The following is a 22,707-nucleotide window of genomic DNA, read 5'->3' on the forward strand; positions in this document are numbered from 1 at the left end:
TGAGCGGACAAAACACGTCTGTTATTTTTTAATGTCTTTTAAATTAAACTATTATGCATCACAGACTAGCACAATCATTAAACGAACCACAGCAAGAGGGGAAATAAGAAAATGGTATGTAAGCTTATGAGCATAATTGCATGTCCGCAGAGTCAGGTTATTTTATAACATGCCCAGAAAGGTAGAAAATGGACGCATTTCTGGGTGCATGCCAGTTTGAAAGTTTAGCCGGAGAAAAGCTAGCCGACTAGGAGGGAGGCAGTCTAGGATGAAATTAAGTGAGCTGGCCAAGTCTGGTCGTGCCAGAGAGCAGTCTTAAAGTTAGCCGGATATGTTTATCCAACTAACTAGGACTTTATCTGGCTGTATTTGCTAGAGGGCCTAATTAGTGCGCTCTGCTGAATATATCTTTGACAATTTATCTGCTGACTTTAGCCAGATAAATTGTCTGCTCACTTCACTGCTGAATACTGACCTCAATGTGCACAGATATGAAAATGCAATCCATGCGTATATTTTACAATCCTGCCCAAAAAAGGCTGCTGGAAATTCCTCCCTTAAACGTCATTAAATGTATATATATATTGTTAAACACCACATACTTCTCGGTGGATAATGGAAAGCAGGTATTTGGCTGTACAAAGTGCCTCTACATGATCTCTAGAATGACCTTGTCTTTCTATGGATTCCATCCGATGTGGCCACTGAGGAAGTGAAACTCCTCCCACCTGTCAAAGCCTGCCAAATCTGAGGATCACTGCAAACAGAAGTACTGAGCCTTCAGTGCTTTGTGTCCTCAGAGCTCTGACTCAAGTCTACCACAAGGAGCACAGGGCAGGCGCCAAGATGTCAGTCCCACTCTCACATTTCCCTGTCCTACACCTCTCTACCTGACATGTCCACCACATGTCTAGTTAGGAAGAAAAAGCCAGATAAACGCGTAGTCTCTTTCTCTAAACACATCCGCCAGGACAAGCTCAGACATGTTCTTAATTAAAAACTCAGCCCCTTCTCCCAGATGTGCAGAGGAGCTAAGATCTGACCTATCAAGTAGACAATCCAAAATAATGTTAAATCCCCCCTCCCTTACTCCTATTTGTTACCAACCAATGTTGCCTCTAATTTTTTTGGCTGTGTGCACAAAAGTGATCTTGTGTGCAACATACCGTAAGTGTACATTTGTGTGTGCTACGTTCTTTGAAACACCATTCTAATTCCCTTTTCTTGTATGTGCGCTCACAGGGAACATTGGTACCAACCCTTTACCTCCAAGGCTAAGCAGTTTCAGCATCTCCTGGGTAAAGTGTTCAGGAGTAAAATTTTAAAAGCCATCTAGCAGGCTAAGTAAGAACTTAACCAGATAGATCAAAACCATTGAAACTTTACCAGAGCTAAGCAGCTAAAGTGTATCATTTCTGGGAGCACTTAAATTCTGGGCAGCCTTGGGGGCAGGTGTTAGGTTGGGGGAAAGAAGTTGGCAAATGCTAATTTTCAGTGCTAGCTAGCTAATATAGTCCTGCAGATCCTGGTGCAGTGACAGCTGGCTTAAATCTAGCTGCTATGCTTGCATGTGGAACCAAACCATCCATTTCCTTCCTCCTGAAGTTAAAATAAAAAAAAAGGTTCTCACACAGCCCTCCCTCCAGTCCAAATGTTAAAATGCAAAATATTCCCCAAGGCAGTCCATCCATCCATCCATCCACGCTCCCTCAAAGCCCTACAAAAGCTCCCAATGCAGGACCAATCGGAGGCAAGGCAGTTGTCCTCCTGCTAGCTCAGCAGTGGGAGCAATTGTTGGGGTTTGAAGGAATTCAAGGTTTTATATAGTCAAAGAGTTTTGAGAAAATGGGGCTCCATCACAGATTTAAAATATCTTTGACCAGATAGGATATGAATTAATACAGCTGAAAACTGCACTGAGGCCAACAGCAAAAGTGTTGTTGGATAATCTACCTACCAAGCCATCCAATGGCAGGGTACATGTGCATTTTATCACCTGCGTACCTTGTAGCAAAATTTCCAAAGTACATGGGAGGCTCTGGAATGAGAGTGAAAGGGGATAGACTCAGCAGTAATAGAAGGAAATATTTCTTTTCAGATAGGGCGGTGGATGCATGGAACGGCCTCCCAGCAGGGGTGGAGGTGATGAGGCCAGGGCAGTATCTGAATTCAGGAGAGCATGGGACAAGCACAAGGGATCTCCAAGGGAGTGATAGGGACTGGAGCGGTAGACTAGGCCATATGGGGTTTTTCTGACATCATATTATTATGTTTCTAATTTTGGGAGTTCACTGCAGGATACATGTGCACAGGGTGCCTGCATACTTTGCCCCTGTTATTTCTGTGAGCAGCAGAGCAGGGGTAAAACATGAGTACATTCAACAATGCCATTTTATGAGTGTTGTTGATTCTCTCGGTTTAACCTCACAAAAAAAAGAAAACAAAATGCTTTCAAAAACTGATACTGCAGGTTAGAAAAGGTTTTTCTTTCTGCAGATAACACCAAGATCTGTTACAAGGTGTCCACTCCAGATGGAGTAGACAAAATGAGGAATGATCAAGTGCTTGGTAGATAAGATTCAATGTGAAAATAATGTAGGGTCATGTATTTAGGGTGCAAAAATCCAAGGGAGCAGCACATGATGGAAGGTGAGATACTGGTGATCACTGAACAGGAGAAAGATTTTGAGATGATCATATCTTATGATCTTAAGATTGCAAAATAAAATAAAATAATAATAATAATAATAATGCAACACTGCAGTAGCCAGAACCAGAGGAATGCTAGAGTGCACTTGGGAAGAGGTATTACCAATAGAACAAGCTGGAAAGTTATAACAGAATTCAAGACAGCATGGACACAGAGAATCCTCAATTGTAAAGAGAAAACCCTAGATCAGTGGTTCCCAACCTGGGATCCATGAGACCATCCCAGGGCGTCATTCAGAAAGGATGCAAGACATTTTAGCTAGGGAGAAACTGAGTGGGCTGCTGCTACCTGTGATTAGCTGAGCTGCTGCCGCAGGCCAGGAGAGTGAGAGTGGGGCTTATTATGGCCCTGAAAACGTCCCCTCACAATGCTGCAGGCCCAGGAGGAGGAGGGACAGAGAGGGGCAGCTCACATCCATGAGAAGCCTCAAACCGCACTGCCGCACATTTAACGGAGGTGGGGAAGAGAGGAACCAATTGTAAAGCCCACTGCTGCACTTCATGAGGATGGGGGGGGGGGGGGGGGGGGGGGGAAGAGAGGGGCTGATTGTGGCTGTCAGCCTCTGCTGCCCACTGAGGAAAGCAAAGGAAAGGAAAATTAGTTCTTATCTGATAATTTTCGTTCCTGTAGTACCACGGATCAGTCCAGACCATGGGTTAAGCCCCCGTTCCAGCAGGTGGAGACAGTTCAGAATTCTGAGGCTTGCCCATATAAGGACAGAACCTACCCAGGAACCCTCAGTATAACTATTGTCAAAGCAGAAAGGTATAAGATCAAGCAAGTACCAGAATATGTAATAAATAAAATATAAACATCCAAAAAATCCCAAAAATTGGGATAAAAAAACTGTGTAACTAAGCGCTCTTGTACAACTACCCTTGATCATCAAAAGATGCTTCCGGTGCCTTAACAGTAAACTTCAAAAAACATATGATGCAGGAGATCAATAAAAGACAAAAATTCCTGTAAGAAGGAAAAACTATAAATGAAAAAACGAGCGGATAAGAGAAGAACGGGCGGGTGTCTGGACTGATCCATGGTACTACAGGAACGAAAATTATCAGGTAAGAACTAATTTTCCTTTCCCTGTACGTACCCGGATCAGTCCAGACCATGGGATGTCCCAAAGCTTCCCTACAAAGGGTGGGATCCAGACAATCCCGCTCGAAGAACCTGACGACCAAAGGAACCAAAAACTGGAGCCTGAACGTCGAGTCGGTAATGACGAGCAAAGGTATGAAGAGATTTCCAAGTAGCCGCCCTACAAATCTCCTGAGACGACACAGATTGAGACTCCACCCAAGAAGTCGCCTGAGAACGTAAAGAATGGGCTTTCAGACCTTCAGGAACTGGCCTGCCCTTGCAAATGTAGGCTGAGGAAATCGCCTCCTTCAGCCAGTGAGCAATAGTAGTTTTAGAAGCTTGCTTACCTTTGTTGGGTCCACTCCTAGGACAAACAAATGTTCAGAGAGATGAAAGTCATTGGTAACTTCAAGATAGTGCAACAAGATCCTTTTGAGATCGAGACGACGGAGATCGTTACCACCGGAGGCAGAGATCTCCTCCGGTGAAAAAGCAGGAAGTTCAACAGACTGATTAATATGAAAAGATGAAACAACCTTAGGTAAAAAGGAAGGAACAATCTTTAGAGAGACACCGGAATCCGAAAAACGGAGAATCAGATCCCTACAGGATAGAGCTTGGAGCTCAGAAATTCTTCTAGCAGAAGAGATAGCAACCAGAAAAACAGTCTTAAGAGTCAAGTCCTTAAGAGTGGCACGACGAAGAGGTTCGAACGGAGCTGAACAAAGAGCACGAAGCACCAAGTTTAAATTCCACGAAGGACAAATAGACCGAACAGGCGGGTTCAGATGTTTAGCGCCTCTCAGAAAACGAACATCAGGATGAGAGGCGACCGGACGACCCTCGATGGTGCCTAAAAGTGAACCAAGAGCAGAAACTTGAACACGCAGAGAGCTTACCGAGAGACCTTTAGAAAGGCCACGCTGAAGAAAAGAAAGTAAGACCGCCACAGAGGGCGAACGAGCCGAAACACCCAACTCTTCACATACATCCTCAAAAACCTTCCAAACCCTAACATAAGTAATGGAAGTTGACTGCTTACGGGCCCTGAGAAGGGTGGCAATAACCTCATCTTTATATCCTCTGCGTCTCAAATGACGCCTTTCAAAAGCCATGCCGCTAGACAGAAGTAATCCGCCTGATCGGAAAATACGGGACCTTGGCGCAGAAGATGGGGTAGATGACCAAGACGGAGAGGACCGTCCACCGAGAGATTCACCAGGTCCGCGAACCATGGTCTCTGAGGCCACTCTGGAGCCACGAGAATGACCAGACCGCAATGGAGCTCTATTCTCCGAAGGACTTTTTCCACTAACAGCCACGGAGGGAACACGTAGAGAAGAACGTCGGAGGGCCAGGGAAGAACTAGCGCGTCCACCCCTTCTGAACAATGCTCCCTCCACCGGCTGAAGAACCATGGAGCCTTTGCGTTGGCTAGCGTAGCCATGAGGTCTAGGTGAGGGGGACCCCACCTGCGCACAATTAGTTCCATCGCTACGTTCAATAACTCCCACTCGCTGGAATCAAGATGCTGACGACTGAGAAAGTCGGCTTGAACATTCTCCCTCCCCGCTATATGGGAAGCCGCCAGACGATCCAAGTGTTTCTCTGCCCAAAGAAAAAGTTTGCTGGTCTCTAACGCCATCAGACGGCTGCGAGTTCCGCCCTGTTGGTTTATGTAAGCGACAGTGGTGGAATTGTCTGATAGTACTCAGACAGCTTTGTGACGAATCAGAGGAAGAAAAAAGTTGAGGGCCAGACGAACAGCTCGGGCTTCCAAGAGATTGATGTGCCATCAGGATTGGGAAGGGGACCATAACCCTTGAGTGGTTTGAGACTGACAGACAGCCCCCCAGCCGGAGAGGCTGGCGTCCATCGTTACTATGACCCAAGAGGGAGTCAAAAGAGGCATTCCCTTGAGAAGGTGAGCCGGGGAAAACCACCATTGTATGCTGGCGATGGTAGATGCGGAAAGAGGAAGAATCTCCTGATAGTCCTCGGATATTGGCTTCCAACGGGACAACAAAGCTGTTTGTAAAGGACGCATATGAGCAAACGCCCAAGGAACAAGATTGATCGTGGAAGCCATGGTTCCTAGAACCTGGAGGTAATCCCACACCGTAGGAAGCGGGAGAGTGATGAAAGTGTTCAACTGATTGATCAAGTTGAGTGTTCGTGAGTCCGAAAGAAAAACTTTCCCGACTCGAGTGTTGAAAAGGGCGCCCAGGAATTCTAGTTGTTGGGAGGGTCGAAGAGTGCTTTTGGAGAAATTGACTATCCAGCCGAGAGACGTGAGGAGGGCTAAGACCCTGTCTACTGCAAGGGAGCAGAGCGCGGCGGACTTGGCCCTTATCAGCCAGTCGTCCAGGTAAGGATGGACCAGAATTCCTTCCCGGCGAAGAGCTGCTGCGACGACCACCATGATCTTTGTAAAGATGCAAGGAGCAGTGGCGAGACCGAACGGGAGAGCCCGAAACTGGAAGTGCTGACCTATAATCTGAAAACGAAGGAATTTCTGATGATCTTGACGAATGGGAATGTGGAAGTAAGCCTCCTTCAGGTCCAGAGAAGCGAGGAATTTCCCAGGACGAATCGCCGCTATCACCGCCCACAGGGTTTCCATCTTGAAACGGGGAATCCTGAGGGCCTGATTTACCCTTTTGAGATCCAGAATGGGACAGAACGAATCGTCCTTTTTGGGAACAACGAAGTAAATTGAATATTGGCCGGCGCCCCTTTCGTGAACTGGAACCGGAACAATTGCCCCCAATTCCTGAAGATTGAGCAAGGTGTGGCAAACCGCTGGCCGCTTGGAACGGCCGCAAGGGGAAACGATGTAGAGATCCAACAGGTGTCTGGCAAAATCTAATGCGTAGCCGTGCTCTATCACGTCGAGGACCCAGAGGTCGGAAGTGATCTTGGCCCACTCCTCGAGAAACATAGAAAGACGCCCACCTAAGTTTCGTGCGGAGGAATGGACCGGCCACATTTCATTGTGGGGTAGACTTAGAAGAAGTGGACTGCTGATGGCCGTCTCGGAAACCACGGCGTCCACAAAAGAAATGGGACCAAGAATGGGAAAAGAACCACGGGCTCTGCTGACATAACTGCGATTGCCCCTGAAGCGAGAACGAGACGGGACAAAAGACCTTGACTGTTTGGGACGGTCCTCTGGCAGCTTATGGACCTTGTTTTCACCCAAGGACTTAATAAGCTGCTCCAGGTCCTCACCAAAAAGCAACTTACCCTTAAAAGGAAGATTGCCCAACCGAGCCTTAGAGGAAACATCAGCAGACCAATTGCGCAACCAGAGAAGACGTCTGGCAGAAACCGCTGACACCATAGCTTTAGCTTGGACCCGAAGCAAATCATACAGAGCATCCGCCCCATAAGCAATAGCACCCTCCAAACGTTCAGCTTGCTCAGCCTGTGCAGACGGGAGGTCCTGGGTGCTGAGTAACTGCTGCATCCACCTAAGGCTTGCCCGCTGCATAAGACTGCTGCAAATTGTTCGCTCGGACACCAAGAGCCAAAACTTCAAAAATGCGCTTTAAATAAAATTCAAGCTTACGGTCTTGAATGTCCCGTAGAGCAGTCGAACCCACCACTGGGATGGTAGTGCACTTTGTCACAGCTGTGACAGAGGAAGCCACCTTGGGAATTTTTAAAATGTCCAAGCAGTCCTCAGGGAGAGGGTATAGCTTATCCATAGCTCTCCCAACACGAAGTCCAGACTCAGGAGACTCCCATTTCCTGAGGAGGAGCAAGCGGTGTATGGGATGAAAAGGAAAAGAACGCGGTAAGGCCCTAAGTCCCGCCAGGACCGGGTCCGCGTTTGGAGTCATAGCTGTACAGACAGAATCGTCTGGGGGAGGGTCAATTCCCAGTTCTCGAAGAACGAAGGGAATAAGAGGCTCCAATTCTTCCCGCCTAAATAAACGCAGAACACGCGGATCATCACCCTCTAGGGGAGGGGGAGTAGAATCCTCATCATCCCCTAAATCGCGAGGGTCCACTGGAGGGGGGGGGGGTGTGTGGGTCCGCGGTGGGAGGGGGGGCCCCCGGGACCACGCGAACCCTAACGGGGCCCTGAGGGTCCAAAACTTCCTCAGAGGAAGGCCTAGGTGGAATTGGAGGGGAGGGAACAATAGGAGGGGGGTCCATATCCCTTTGCAGACTGGCCAGATAAGAATCATACATTAAAAGTACAAAATCAGATGAAAAACGGGTACGGGCCGAACTTTTCGCGGGGGGGGGGGGGGGGGGGGGGGGGGGTTGAAAAGGTGAGGGGGGGGGGGTCAGAGCCAGCACCCCGAGAGCGAACCGGGCTCAAATCGGGCGCAAAAAGCGAAAAATTCGAGTCCCCTGCATCCAGAGAAGCAGGGAGAGAAAAATCCAAGATGGCCGCCGCAGCCGTGCAATTCTGCGACGAAAAAGGCTTGGCAGCACGACGGGGAGTCCTTCCCCGATGCTTAAATGCTGGCGATTCAAGAGAGGGACCTTCACCCCCTGAAAGGCACCGAGAACAAACCCCTTCACGGGAGAACCGGGAGGCCGACTCTCCACAAGCAGTGCAGCACAATGGCCGCGGCATGAGAGCAGGAGCCGCGATGTAATTAAGCAAAAACAGCTGAGCTGGGAGCCCCAGAGGAGTTAGGCGGGAACCTCGCTCTCTCCTCAAATAATAAAACTGCTGCCTTAAAGGTAAAAACCTTAAGAATTGTAATATTATTTATTAGTTCTTTATTTATTTTTTTTTATTTTTTTTAAAGAACTGTGTGAAGAAAAAAACAAAGCTCTGTGGAAAAAGTTTAAGTGCCTCACAGAGTCAGGGGAATGAAACTTGTCCCTGAAGCTCAACCGAGGAATGGACCTCTTGGGGCTCAGCAGCAGATAAGTGGGGAGAGGGACTGGCACCACCAGTATCACCCACACAGGTCACCGGGAAGGGAACCTAGGCTGATAAATATCGAGGGGCAAAGCCCCCCTAGGATCCCCAAGAGCGAGGGAGACAAAACTGTCTACCCTAATACAGTCAGAGGAAAACAATTCTCAGTGTAATAAGTACTTTTATTATCTTTTTTAATAAAACAAACTAAAAAGGTACTTGCGTGAGCTTGCCCTTAAGAAAAAGAAAGAAGAAGAACCCATAGGGCAAGCTAAACAGGGAACCGAGGGTGAGGTGTTCCACCTGCTGGAGACAGACGAATACTGAGGGTTCCTGGGTGGGTTCCGTCCTTATATGGGCAAGCCTCAGAACTCTGGTCTGTCTCCACCTGCTGGAACGGGGGCTCAACCCATGGTCTGGACTGATCCGGGTACGTACAGGGAAAGCTGGGTTATCTCAGCAGTGAGAAACATTTCCCACTACCTCCACAAGCTCTGCCACTGGCCTGAGAGAGGAGAGCTGCACCAGAAAAGAAAGTAAGGAGGAAATAAGTCTGGGGCTGACAGTATGAGGGGAAGACAGAGGGGAGAAGGAAAGACAAAAATGAAGGAAGAAGAGGAGGATAAAAAGGGAGACATGGAATCCATGACTGACATGGTTACGGGGAGTGAGCGTGCATGGCAGACTATCCGGGGTCAGAAGGAGAAGATTCCCCAGGAATCATGCCGGACAGAAGTAGAGAGAGAGGGTCACCATGGTCCTGGAGAGAAGAAGGGAGAGAGGACCACCAAGGATCAAGGAGGAGGGCTGACGAGACAACAGCCAGGTTTGGATGTGACAAACACAAAAGTTATTTAAGGGGACACAGACATGGAGATCTTCTTAGCCTTCTTCCCACTGAAAAGCAGGCTATTGTTTTGCTTTTCCCAAAATATAAATTATTTTGTGACTATTATTTTCTTTGTGTGTTTGTAAGAATCATAAAAGGAAAAGCAAGATGAAGAGGTGCTTTTGAAAGCTGCTGCTCCCTGCCACTGAGGGTATAAATGAACAGCGTGCAGACCTTTACTTGTGGGGTGGGGGAGGGAAAGTACATGCAGGGATTTCATTCGAAAATCCTCGGGCATACGTTTGTGCATGTACTCTGCACTTGCTGCAAAGCGCATGAGAAGTACACAAGAACCAAGTATGGGCTTTTCCCCACGGGCCCAAGTTTTCAAAAGGAAATTCCATGGGCAGTTTCCCTTTTTGAAAATTGCAGGTCTGTTGGTGCCGATGCTGATTCTCTACCAGGTCAGGTCGAGTTGCAAGCCTGGAACGTCTTTGAGCTTACTTCCTTTTCCCCATTGCAGCTGGCGTGGGAGGGGCAATGGCCTCAACCTCAGTTTTTACATAGCTTTTGTGGAAACCTTGAAACTTACCCCGCCTGGTTTCCTCCCCAGAGAGGGCACAAAGCCAGTGATGAAACAGCCTTTCAGTTTCAAAACAGCATTTATTAAGTAGCTTAGAGATCTATAATCGCCGGCAGGTTTGTTTTTCATACTTACAAAAGTTGATAGCGGAAATCGAAGGAAACAAGATTGTGTTTCCGTAAGGGAGTAAACGGAGCCCGGTTTACAGAATAAACTGCTTTCTGAGCAATGCCAGTTTACTCACCATTTTGAATTTTATACACTGTTAAACATGGCTCGCACAATTTGCCCCTCCTCCCCTCTCTCATGCCCTACATTTGCTGGTACTTTTCCTTCATGCCTCTCTCAGACATCACATATTGTGCTTACTCAGTAGTTCTTTTGTTCTTGTAGCTTTCTTGGCACCTTCTTATCTCACATTCGCTCTGCACTCTTATGCCATTCTTTTTTCACACTATTGCACAGCCTCTGTTTTTCTGTCTCTGGGCTGACAGTTATATTTTTTTTCTTTGGGCCTTTTTATTCTAGTTACTAGTCAACATGGGGCATTTTCTTAAAGCAGCAATTAACAAATAACCTAAATCCTCACTTTGGAACTTCCCTCCCTACGTATTCAGTTTAGATTAAAGTTTTATCTTTTACAAATGATTCTGGAGTGCATATCATTTATTTTAGGGCATGCAAAAATTAGAGACGTGTGTGCTGGGGGAGGGGGGTCCGTGTTTTCTGAAAGGTTGGGAATCCCTGTCCTAGATCGAGTGGGTTCTATGGTATTATGTCAGGAAGGAAACTGGACAGACTAGATGGGTCAAATGGTCCTTATCTGCCACAATATTCTATGTTCCTATGGTTTGTTTTTAGTTTGCTCTTAGTTTTTATCTGCAATGATATCTTCCATGCTGGCTTCTGTTGGAGACTAGAAATAAAAAAACCCAAACAAACAAAAAAATAACCCATGTAGCATTATAATCACTCCTCTTAAAAATCTGAACAGACATGATGCAGCCCAAGAGCCCCCGATCACTTTGCTGGACATTTCTCTGCTCCTCTGGGTTTAGGGTCTGGATAGCTACACACCTAACAGGAAGCATGGTTTTCTGTCTGGGCAAATCCTGGCAGCCCCCAGACCTCTCCTGTCCATGAAGCTCACACCTACCTCGACGGAGGAGCAGCATGGAGGATCTCTGCCCCTGCTTCCTCACACCTTGAGGTGTTTTTCTCTTGTTCTTCCTCATAGCAGTCAGAGGTCTGTGGAGCACTTGCTTCATCCTCCGAACAGCTGCTGCTGCTGTATCCCACCAAGACCTGACCACTCATAGGTGCTCTGTCTCGTCACACACGGCTCTCAGCAGGACAAGAACAGTTTTCCCTGCAGGAACTCATCCACGGTCCAATAACCTGTGTCACCATCTCTCTGCTCCTCGGGAGAACGCCAGGCAGCTCACACTGGGTTCTCACACACTACAACGAAACAAATGGGACAAGATCAAGCAAACGGCAACTCTTCCTGGCTTCCTTCTTCATCTCTCACATCACTGGGTCCTTATGGACTGACAAGCTGCTCCTATCTGTGTACAAAGTTACTTACTGGTTACTGTTAGTTGTTCATTTATTTCAATATACAGTCTCAGATAAAAAAAAAAAAGAGCAGTTCCCCTCCCACCTTCTAACATTGAAGAGTGTGTTTGGGTAAGTATATGTGAGAGAGGGAGAGAAAGAGTTAACACCCAACCCTGGTCCTGCACCAGGCCCTTGCCCTAACCATATCACCCCTCACCCCAGTTCAATTTCTTTTGTGTGTACAAATTAAGCCCTGATACTAAGGGAGCTCAGAATTTCAGGCAACTCCATTGAAAGCTCTGTTCATTCACTCTTTGGAGAGAACAGTGATTTTGGAGGACTGGAATCTCTCAAAGAGGGGGGAAGGACCATGGGCACCAGGTCTCACAGGTATCTAAAAACTAGCCCTGGCACCTGCTGCTCCCTGAGCCCAGGAATCGCTGCCACTGCCATGGCGAACTTGAGGACAAGGAAGAGAACAGGAACAAAGTTGAGCAGACCAGATGGACATAATAGCCTTATCTACTGGCACTGTCGACAACAGAAGTACGAACAGGTTTGGGAGGTTGCAGAACTGCAAGGGCTGGAAAACTCCCAGAAGCCAGCTCACCCAAGTGCCTGACATTCAGTACTTAGAGCATGCACCCAGGAAAGAAGCCACTATTGCTGGTGAGTGCAGAAACCGGGTCTGAGCAGGAGTGGAACTGCCTTAGGTGGTGAGAGTAGAAGCTGCTGCCTATGGGTAAGAGACTAGCTGCACTTGGGTTGGAGCTGGGAGGAAGAGATAGAAGGGAAGCAGGTATGACATAAATGAAAATAAGAAACAATTTACCCTGTATTAGACAGGGACTGAAAATGTGAAGAACCCCGCTGTACGGGCAGGGCCAGTTAGGCACCTAAAGAACCGAACCACTGACTGAGCTGTATAAATTGTGAATATATATATTTAGGATTTGACTTATCTTTTTTGTTAAGCTCTCTGTCTTCTCTAGATTTTGTGTGCTAGTGGTGAGTCTCTGAGGCCCTCGGCAAATCTGCTTTACTGAGCTACCTTTTTAAGCCAACACTGGCAGGGCCCCTCTGCCCTAGGGCTGGAATGCAAGTGCAAGAAAAAGGTACACAGCATGGTTGATGGCTGAGTATTAGCAGGGAAAGTCAGACAAAGAACAGATATTCTATATAAACCATCTTATGAAACCAACACTTCAGTACTGGCAGGAATACAAGATGTTCATGGCGCGCCACTGCTGAGATTCATGAAACAACTTCAGGGAAGTGAGCAGATTTAGTTTTACGCTGTAAATATATATATTTCTAGTTTTGATTTACTTGTTCTATACATATACTTTCTTGTATCTTATTTTCTATTACATTTGTATTATTTTTCCTTGTTTACATTATACCTTATTCTTATGTGCATTGCAATTTTTATTAGTCCTGGATTATTACATATACTCAATTTATTGGGACAATAAATGTGAAAATCAGCTAAGTGTAGCATTAACACATGTTCTGTTTGTCTGTGGGAATTAAGAAAGAGAACAACGCCACCTAGCAACCTTAACCACTCCCCAGCCAATATACTTGTTCAAACCACAAAAAAGAAAAGAAGAATTGATGATTAAGAGTTTAGAATAGCAAAAACAGAAAACTGAATCCTATAAGAAAACTTTTTCAATTTTAAAAAGCTAACAAGGAATATATCCTTCGATCATGATCCAGGGTAGCAAGTCTTTACCAAAAGGAGATTATGTCAAACAAATATGATCTATTTCTTTGACTAGGCAACCACATTAGATCAGGTGGGCACTAGATGTGATTATATTCAGATGTCAGTGAAACTTCTGACACAGTCCCTCTCATAAAAATAACGGACTAACCTAGGGGTGGGCCCCAAGATGATTGAATGGGTTAGAAACTGGTTATGGAATACACAACAGAGCGCAGTGGTAAATGGAGCTGACGTTGAAGGAAGATGTGTTATAAGGAATGCCTCAGTTTAGTCCTAGGGCAGGTTCTGTTCAATATTTTCATCAGTGATATAACAGAGGAGTCATGAAAGATTTGTCTTTTGGAACTTGATACTAAGATTTGCGACAGAGGAACCTCTCCTAATGGGAATAAATAAAATGAAAATCTAAGAAAGCTTGAGAAATAGTGACATGCTAGGCAGCTTATATGCAATGCAAAAAAAGTATAGAATCATACATGGGGTGGGGACAATTTTAAGACTCTCGGCATTGCTTGCAGGCCGGCAGGTACAGCATGCACTGTAGAGCTTCCCTCTGAAAATCCCTTCCTCACTGGGAATTGTGGGTACCTAAAGTGCAAACTCCTTCCTGGAGAGTTAAAAATAAACTCTCAATGGAGGAGGCAAGATGGCAGAATAGTAGAGGTCGTGTTGTCCTGTTGCTCTGGCCTTTGTTTCTTGTTTACCTTTTTCTCTGCTGGAAATGTTTATTTTATTTATTTATTTAGGTTATTACTGCCTACATGACCTCCACAGCAGTTCTTCAGGGAGCCGAGGATCCTGATGAATTTCGCAGCATGGGAGAGCCACAAACTCTGGCAGATGAGGTGTCCCTGAGGCCAGGCCTATGAGCCCCTCTAGTGCAATGAGGTATTCAAGTGAGCACTGCTGTGTCGCACAGCGATGACGTGCCGAGCATGCCCGCGGTGGAGGGGTCGCTCATTCGATCTCCACCACTTGTGCAGGATCCATCTTCCTTGCTTGAGATCAGTGGCGAGGCAGCAGAGAGTGTTCTCTTTGCTCCAACTGTGGCTGATTTGCTGAATTTGGAGCCGGGGGGGGGGGGGCGAGATCTTCCTCGGCTGGCCTATTCCGGGAAATTCAGATTACTGAAAGTGGCGAGTCCTTTTTTATTCCATTGCGCCCAGAGGTGGTGACACTTGAGCCCATTTGGGACCTGGTGGCTAGATTCAGGAGGTCTTTAAAATCTCTTAACTCCAAGATGGACCTTTTTTTATCAAATTACCATAAAAAAATCTTTAGAATTACAGGAGGAAATCATTTCAACTAATTCAAAAATTTCCAAAGTTGAGAATACCGTAAAATCTAACCAGGAGTTTAATGCTTCTGCTATGAAAGACCAGAACGCTCTTTCTAGATGTGTTGAATTTCTGGAAAATAATATGAGACACTTAAATCTGCGTCTCTTGAATTTCCCAAAATTTTTAGGGGAAATTTAGATTTATTTTTTTTTTTTTACTTTGAAGACGTACTTTCAAGAGGTACTAGGATTTATGGTTGAGCAAATGCCATCAGTAAATACTTATTTTCTTCCTATAAGAACTTCTGGATTTTCCCCAAATATTGAAATTCAATCTAACTTGACCAATTTCAAAAATTCTACACTGAAAGTTAGGATTAGGGGTATATTTTGTTGGACTCCTTTTTACTTGAGTAATGTAATGTGTAATTACTTCAGAAAGTTTTCTTCTCTTTTTTTATGGCAAATCCGTTAGGACTTTTGCTGATCTTGCTCGAGTTACACAAGTTAAGAGGAAAGGGTTGTTTTTTTTGTTTTTTTTTAGCTTTAAGGCAGGAAATTGTATCTTTAGGTTTCTCTTTTGTACTTCGTTAGCCTTGTAAATACGTTATCAAGAGAGGTCAAAATTGGCAGCCAAGAATTTAATCCTGTTAACCTAACCTGGGGGGGTGCCCCAAGGTTCCTCCCTCTCCCCACACTCTCTTTAATGTCTACTTACTACCCCTTTTCCAAATCCTTGCTGACCTCGGTCTAACATACTATATCTATGCGGATGAGGTCCAAATACTCATCCTCATCACGGAAACCCTACCAAACTGCCTTTCCTCCATCAACCGCCTCCTAACTAACCTTAACCTCACCCTAAACACTACAAAAACAGAGCTACTTCTCATCTCCCCCAGCCACCATAACCCCCTCTCCTCTGATCAACCCTCCCCTTTTCCACAGCACATCAGAGATTTAGGGGTCATTTTTGACAGCCATCTGAATTTTAAAAAATGTATCAACACCACTAAAGATTGCTTCTACAAACTGCAGGTCCTTAAAAAACTAAGACTCCCTCCTCCATCACAATGACTTCCGAACCGTCCTCCAAGCCACCTTATTTAGCAAAATTGACTACTGCAACACCCTCCTCTTAGGCCTCCCTGCTATTTCCATCAGACCTCTCCATATGCTGCAAAATGTAGCCGCTAGAATCCTCACCAAATCCCGCAGAACAGATCACATCACACCAATCCTCAGAGATCTTCATTGGCTTCCGATCCCCTCCAGAATACTACACAAAACCCTCAGAACTATCCACAAAGCACTACACAATCAGAATATACATTGGCTTAATGACTCCCTGCCTTACCATATTTCCAACAGACCCACCAGAGCTGCCTATAAAGGATCCCTGTTTACACCCTCCCACACCCATCACATCTCCACCAAGGAACACGTGTTTTCCATAGCAGGACCAACTCTATGGAACTCTATGCCACCCGAACTACGCCAAGAATACTGCACAAAAACCTTTAAAAAAAACCCTAAAACTTGGCTATTCAAGTTGGCCTATACACAATTAACACTCTCATCCTTCGCTTTCCCAACTGGCCTCTTCTCACCCATGCCTTCCTGCCAAATACCTAGAAACCTAAGCTATTTATATTGGTTATACTCAATTGTACATAGTTTCGCTTACTCCAATCTCTTATTTAATTGCATTCCTTAAATCCACTGGACCCTGCTTTTTCCTCTACTCCGCCCAACTTGTTCCTTCATCTCCCTGTTACATGTAACTTTTATTTTCTCCTTCTAAATCTGGTTCTATTTTACCCTGTTAATTGTAAACCAATGTGACATGAAAATTAATGTCGGTATAAAAAAGTTTTAAATAAATAAATAAACAAAGATTCTCTCTTATTTTGTGTCTATGTGAAAAATGCTTAGTAAATAGGGCCCAAAGAGTCCAGAAAGTAAAGTATAAACAAAATCTGAACTGGAACCACACAAGCCAGCCTCTATATGCAGAGCAACAATGGAAAAAAAAAACCCCCATAATCATTCTTCATAAGCATTAAATAATAAAATCGAGAAATATAAAAACATAAAAAGAATAAATATTTCAAACCAGTTAATTAATAAAATATCCAAAATTTCCCAAACACCAATACAATATTTCAAAAAATCTAATAATTAACAAATGTTCAATTTCCCAAAAAAACAATAAAATATTTCAAAACAGCAAAAACATTAAAACTAATAAGGATTAAAAACATCTTTTGCTCTCCATACCTGAGATCTTTTGATTTCCAGTCACCCTGAGATTTTTTTGGATTCGGGGAGATAGTGCTGCACAAAACGTATCTCCTCTCTCAGACACAATAACACACTGATTCTCTCACATATTCCCTGTCTCATATACAGACCTTTGCTCTCATATATACACTCTCTCTCCCCCAGATACATAAGGGGCCGGATTTTCAAAAGGCCTGAAGACGCATGTAAGTCCCGGGGCTTGCAAAAAGGGGCGAGGCGGGGAGGTCCGGGGGCGGGGTCAGAGGCTCCCGGCACAGCGGCAAATGTCACGTGTGCGTGCCGGGTAGCGCGTGCACATGGACGCGCTTGCACAAGTTTGAAAATCTACCCCACTGTGTGTGTGCACATGCCTGAGAACCTTTATATGATACATAGGCTCTCACAGGTGCACACACACATATACAAAGGCTCTCACACAGACAAACACTCATGCACACGGGCACACACAAGTACATAGGCTCTCACACAGTCACAAACACACAAGCTTTCAGACACACACAAGCATACAGGCTGTCACACAGCCACACACAAGCTTTCACACAGCCACACACATGCATATACACAAGCTTTCACACAGCCACACACAAGCTTTCACACAGTCATACACATGCATATACACAAGCTTTCACAAAGACATACACATGCATACAGGCTGTCACACAGAAACACACACATACATAAGCTCTCACAGACTCAGATGCATACATACAAGGCCTTCTGTTCTCTTCAGGCCAAGCGGGATGAGCTCCACCACAGCACCGCAGGCTCCTCTTTTCTTCGGGCCATGGAGGGATGAACTCCACCATGGCTCTGCAGGTTAACATAAGAACATAAGATATGACATAACGCGTCAGACTAAGGGTCCATAAAGCCCAGCATCCTGTTTCCAACCATGGCCAATCCAAGTCACAAGTACCTGGCAAGTACCCAAACATTAAATAGATCTCAAGCTACTCTTGCTTATTAATTAAAACCAGTTTATGCATTTTTCCTCTATGAACTTATCCAAACCTTTTTTAAACTCAGTTACACTAACTGCCACAACCACATCCTCTGGCAATGAACTCCACAGCTTAACTATGCGATGAATGAAAAAGAATTTTCTTTGATTTATTCTAAATGAGCTACTTGCTAACCTCATGAAGTGCCCCCAAGTACTTCTATTATCTGAGAGAGTAAATAACTGATTTACATTAACTTGTATAAGTCCTTCATGATTTTGTATACCTCTATCATATCCACACCCCCCTCAGTCATTTCTTCTCCAAACTGAACAGCCCTAACTTCTTTAGTCTTTCCTCACAGGGGAGCTATTCCATGCCCCTTATTTTGGTCACTCTTCTCTGAACTTTCTCCAATGCAACTATATTATTTTTGAGATGCAGCGACCAGAATCGCATACAGTATTCAAGGTGCAGTCTCACCATGGAGCGATACAGAGGCATTATGACATCCACCGTTTTGCCATTCCCTTCCTAATTATTCCTAACATTCCTTTTGCTTTTTTTTTTTTTTTAATCACCACAGCACACTGGGCTGAAGATTTCAATGTATTACCCACTATGACACCTAGATCTCTTTTCCGGGGTAGTAACTCCTAAGCTAGAACCTAACACTGTATAACTACAGCATGGGTTATTTTTCCCTATATGCATCACCTTGCACTTGTCCAAATTAAATTTCATCTTCTATTTGGAATCCCAATCTTCCAGTTTCACAAGATCCTCCTGCAATTTATCACAATCCGCTTGAGATTTAACTACTCTGCATAATTTTGCAACATCCACAAATTTGATCCTCATTCATCGTACCCCTTTTCAGATTTATAAATATATTAAAAAGCAATAGTCCAAGTACAGATAGATCCCTGAGACACTCCACTGTTTGCCTTTTTCCACCGTAAAAACAGACCATATAATCCTGATCTCTGTTTCCTTTTAACCAATTTGTAATCCACAAAAGGACATCATCTCCTATCCCATGACTTTTTAGTTTTCTTAGAAGCCTCTCATGAGGGACTTTGTCAAATGCCTTCTGAAAATCCAAATACACCACATATACCGGTTCACCTTTGTCCACATGTTTATTCACCATTTCAAAAAAATGTAGATTTGTAAGGCAAGACTTCCCTTGGGTAAATCCATGCTGGCTGTGACCCATTAAACCATATCTATTTAAATGTTCTGTGATTTTATTTTTTCTAACAGTTTCCGTGATTTTTCCTGGCACTGAAGTCAGGCTCACTGGTCTATAGTTTCCCGGATCACCCCTGGAGCCCTTTTTAAATATCGGGGTTACAGTGGCCACCTTCCACTCTTCTGGTGCAATGGATGATTTAATGATAGGTTACAAATTAATTGACATAGGTCTGAAATTTCATTTTTTTAAAGTTTTTTCAGAACCCTAGAGTGTATACCATCCGGTCCAGGTAATTTACTACTTTTCAGTTTGCCAATCTGGCCTACCACATCTTCCAGGTTCACCATAATTTAGTTCAGTTCATCTGAATCATCACCCTTGAAAACTGTCTCCAGAACGGGTATCTCCCCCAATATCCTCTTCACTAAACATCAAAGCAAAGAATTTGTTTAGTCTTTCCTTGATGGCCTTATCTTGCTAAGTGCATCCTTTAAGTTTAACCTCTCAATCATTAACAGTCCAACTGACACCCTTGCAGGCTTTCTGCTTCAGATATATTTTTAAAAGTTTTTATTATTAGTTTTTGCCTCTCCAGCCAACTTTTTTCCAAATTCTTTCAAATGCACGGTATAATCCCCTGTCACGCTGGGTCTATTCTGGAGGCTGTACCTCCAAAATGAATATAAACAGAATAGAGAGACTCCAGAGAAGAGCTACCATAAAAAACACAGTCTGTGCCAAAAGCCTGATGCATTGAAACTTATGGACCTAAATACATACCCTAGAGGAGGAGCGATAAAGGCAGAATATGATAGAGATCTCTAAATACTTCAAAAGTTGCAAATGCACAAGCAGAAGTACGTACTTTGAAGTGGAAAGGAATCATGAGGAGATTTTTATATGATATTCAAAGGGGCCAGACTCAACTGAAAGAGTGAAGTGGTGGAGGCAAAAAAAAAAAACAACTTACTTGAAGTGTGTTTTTTGTTTTGTTTTTAAGCCTGAGGAAGGGAAGGTAAAGGCAGAGATGAAGTGAGGTCTGTGGTATTAACAGCAGAAGAAAGTCAGTCAGCCTAGGTGGACCTTAGGATGCAGGAGCACCATCCCATTCCTCCCAGGCTCCGGTTACTTTTCGAGTGCCTTTCCCTGCCTGAGGGCACGAGAGACCTGTAACATGCACCGAGGGATGGGAGCGGGGCAGTAAGAAACCCCAAACCAGGCAGGCAGGGCAGAGGCTCAGAGCCCAGTGCACAAACAGGCCGATACTGCAAAGGGTGCTCAGCCGAGCACACTGCTTACCCCGCTGTTGGACGCACATTTTCGATACGTGTCCACTATCCCTTATACAGTAAGGGTTTCAGCGCATCGAAAACACGCGACTAACCCCCCCCCCCCAAAACTAATAGTGCTTATCACATGCAAATGCATGTTGATGAGGTTATTAGTCATTCACCTGGGATACCATTAAAAAAAAAATGTGCAGCCAATCCACACATTTTATGCTCAGAAATTAGTAACTGCCCAAGGGCAAGCATTAATTTCTGACAGGCTGATTCTGTAAGGTCCTTGGGAAAACGCTCTCCCAATGCACGCCCAGCCACCTCTCCTGGGTGTGCGATCCTGTATTTAAATGGTCACGCTAAAAAGGAGGGACAATATGTCCCTAGCACCTCCTTAGCAGCAGAAACCCTGGAGAGGTGGCTGTCAGCAGGTTCAGAAAACCAATACTAAATTTTAGGAGCATCCGTTTTTGTTTTTATTAACATTTTGGTTCCTCCGACTTACTAGGGTATACAGAAAAGCAGTATTTTCTGTACACTTTATCGGGTGCTCAGGGCAGGCATTAATTTCTGAGCGTACAATGTGCGGATTGGCTGCACATTTTTTTCAGTATCCTGGGTGAATAACTAATAACCTCATCAACATGCATTTGCATTTGATGAGCACTATTAGTTTTGGGGGGGGGGGGGTGTTGGATGCGTTAAACCCCTTACTGTAGAGGGGTAGTGGACGCGCATGGAAAATGAGCGTCCAACTGCGGTTAAAACAGTGCACTCAGCAGAGTGCACTTTACAGTATCAGCTTGTGAGTGGCCTGAAAACGTGTTTTTCTGTACATCCTCCAACTTAATTAAGTGGGAGGAACCAAAAGGTTAAAAAAAAGGATTTAAAAAAATTTAAAAAACAATGTGCCCGCAGGTCAGGTTAGGAAAAGGGGGGCTCAATTTTAGGAGTGTCCGTTTTCCAAACCAGCTGAGAGCCACTTCTCCTGGGCCAAAAGAGGTGCTAAGGGGCGGTAATCGTCCCTAGCGCCTCCTTTTAGCGCGACCCCTCATTTGCATTGTGTAACACCGCCCGGGAGTGAGGACTATGCGCGCGTTCTGAGCGGCAGCCGACACGGACGCGCCGTATCGGCCTGATAACCCGGGAAACCAAAGCCGCCCGCACCTCGGGGAAGTCGTAGAGGAAAGGCCGGGGACGCCAGGGCCGGCCGGAGCCTCCCGCAGTGCCGCGACTCGCTGCAGGGAAGGAGGAGCCGGGGAGAGGCGAGTCCGAGGCCGCCTCACCTGCCGCGCCGCCCCGGCGCCCTGCCAGCTCCCTCTTGCCCGGCTGCACCGCGGCCTGCTCGCCCCACCCAATCCCGGCCTGGAATCGGAGCCGCCGCTCGGCGCTCAGGGAGCGGCTGCTTCTTCCTCTTCCTTTCCGGGGGGAGGGAAGCCGCGGCGGCCGCGTCGGGTTCCCTTCCGCGAATCGCGAACGAGGAGGAGGCCGGGCCGCCGGTGCCTCTCTGGGAAACGCCAGCGATGGGCAAGCGGGGGCGGAGTCGGGAGGCGGTGCCGCCCCCTTCCGGGCCCGAGACACAGAGCGGGGCCCCCCGCCTGACTTGGCCCGGGAAGCGGCAGCAGCGAGGTCTGAGGTGCTCGCTCCGGCTGGGCCCGGCGCAGGCTCTCACCGTGAGAGCCCATTACAGAGCTCCTGAGAAACCGAAAGTGCAGCCCGCCCGAGCCCCCTCACTCCAGGAGGCTCGGGGTCTGGTTTAGGTTTGCCAACCTTTGCACAGTCCAAGAATGGACACTTGAGGGGAAGGGGAGTTGGCCTAAACCTCCTCTCCACTAATTTGCATGAATGTTCCCCATTCCCCCCTGCCTTCTTTCACTCACATAAGCGATTTAGAACCGGGTCTCGTGATATTTGACACCAAGCCTGGAGCAAGGTTGCTAGGCAACCAGATTAATTTTACAGCGCCTGCACTATTGCCCTCCCCCATCCCCTCACAGCCCTTCCCACAACCATTAAAAATTATAAATAACTGATTTTATATGAAAAGGCCATGCAAAGTACAATCTTCTGAGGTAAAAATATTACTTGCAACATGTATATTATTTATTTGCACTATTGTGGTGCCAACTAGAAAACCCTGAAAAAAGATACTTGGAACCCTATTGCAATATGCGTTGGATGTGGAGTTGGCCCTCAGAGAGCCGTGAATAAACTGCATTACAATATACTAAACCTCCCCTATCAAAACAGTACTAACTGGCAGCACTTCAATAGTAACACTCCTATCTATAAAAAAGCATGTCACATTTATTTTATTTAT

The 22,707-nt window shown here is 45.6% G+C and overlaps 1 protein-coding gene across 4 annotated transcripts in view; it reads right to left on the reverse strand.

Annotated features, from left to right (window-relative positions):
* The window catches only part of USB1 (U6 snRNA biogenesis phosphodiesterase 1), a 51,863-nt gene extending 29,732 nt beyond the window's left edge, over window positions 1-22,131 (reverse strand). Inside the window, exons 1-2 of one of the 4 annotated variants that reach the window (XM_029609262.1) lie at window positions 22,060-22,131; window positions 11,250-11,554 (exon numbers count right to left, since the gene is read on the reverse strand). In XM_029609262.1, the coding sequence (XP_029465122.1) occupies window positions 11,250-11,410 (161 nt within the window). In that variant the 5' untranslated portion in view covers window positions 11,411-11,554; window positions 22,060-22,131. Of the gene's footprint in view, window positions 1-11,249; window positions 11,555-20,077; window positions 20,375-21,554; window positions 22,031-22,059 lie in introns of those variants that run through there. The other 3 variants (XM_029609260.1, XM_029609261.1, XM_029609263.1) reach the window with 3 other exon arrangements.
* Between the last annotated feature and the right edge of the window lie 576 nt (window positions 22,132-22,707).

Source organism: Rhinatrema bivittatum, chromosome 7 (assembly GCF_901001135.1).
Source record: "Rhinatrema bivittatum chromosome 7, aRhiBiv1.1, whole genome shotgun sequence".
NCBI classification, from domain to species: domain Eukaryota; kingdom Metazoa; phylum Chordata; class Amphibia; order Gymnophiona; family Rhinatrematidae; genus Rhinatrema; species Rhinatrema bivittatum.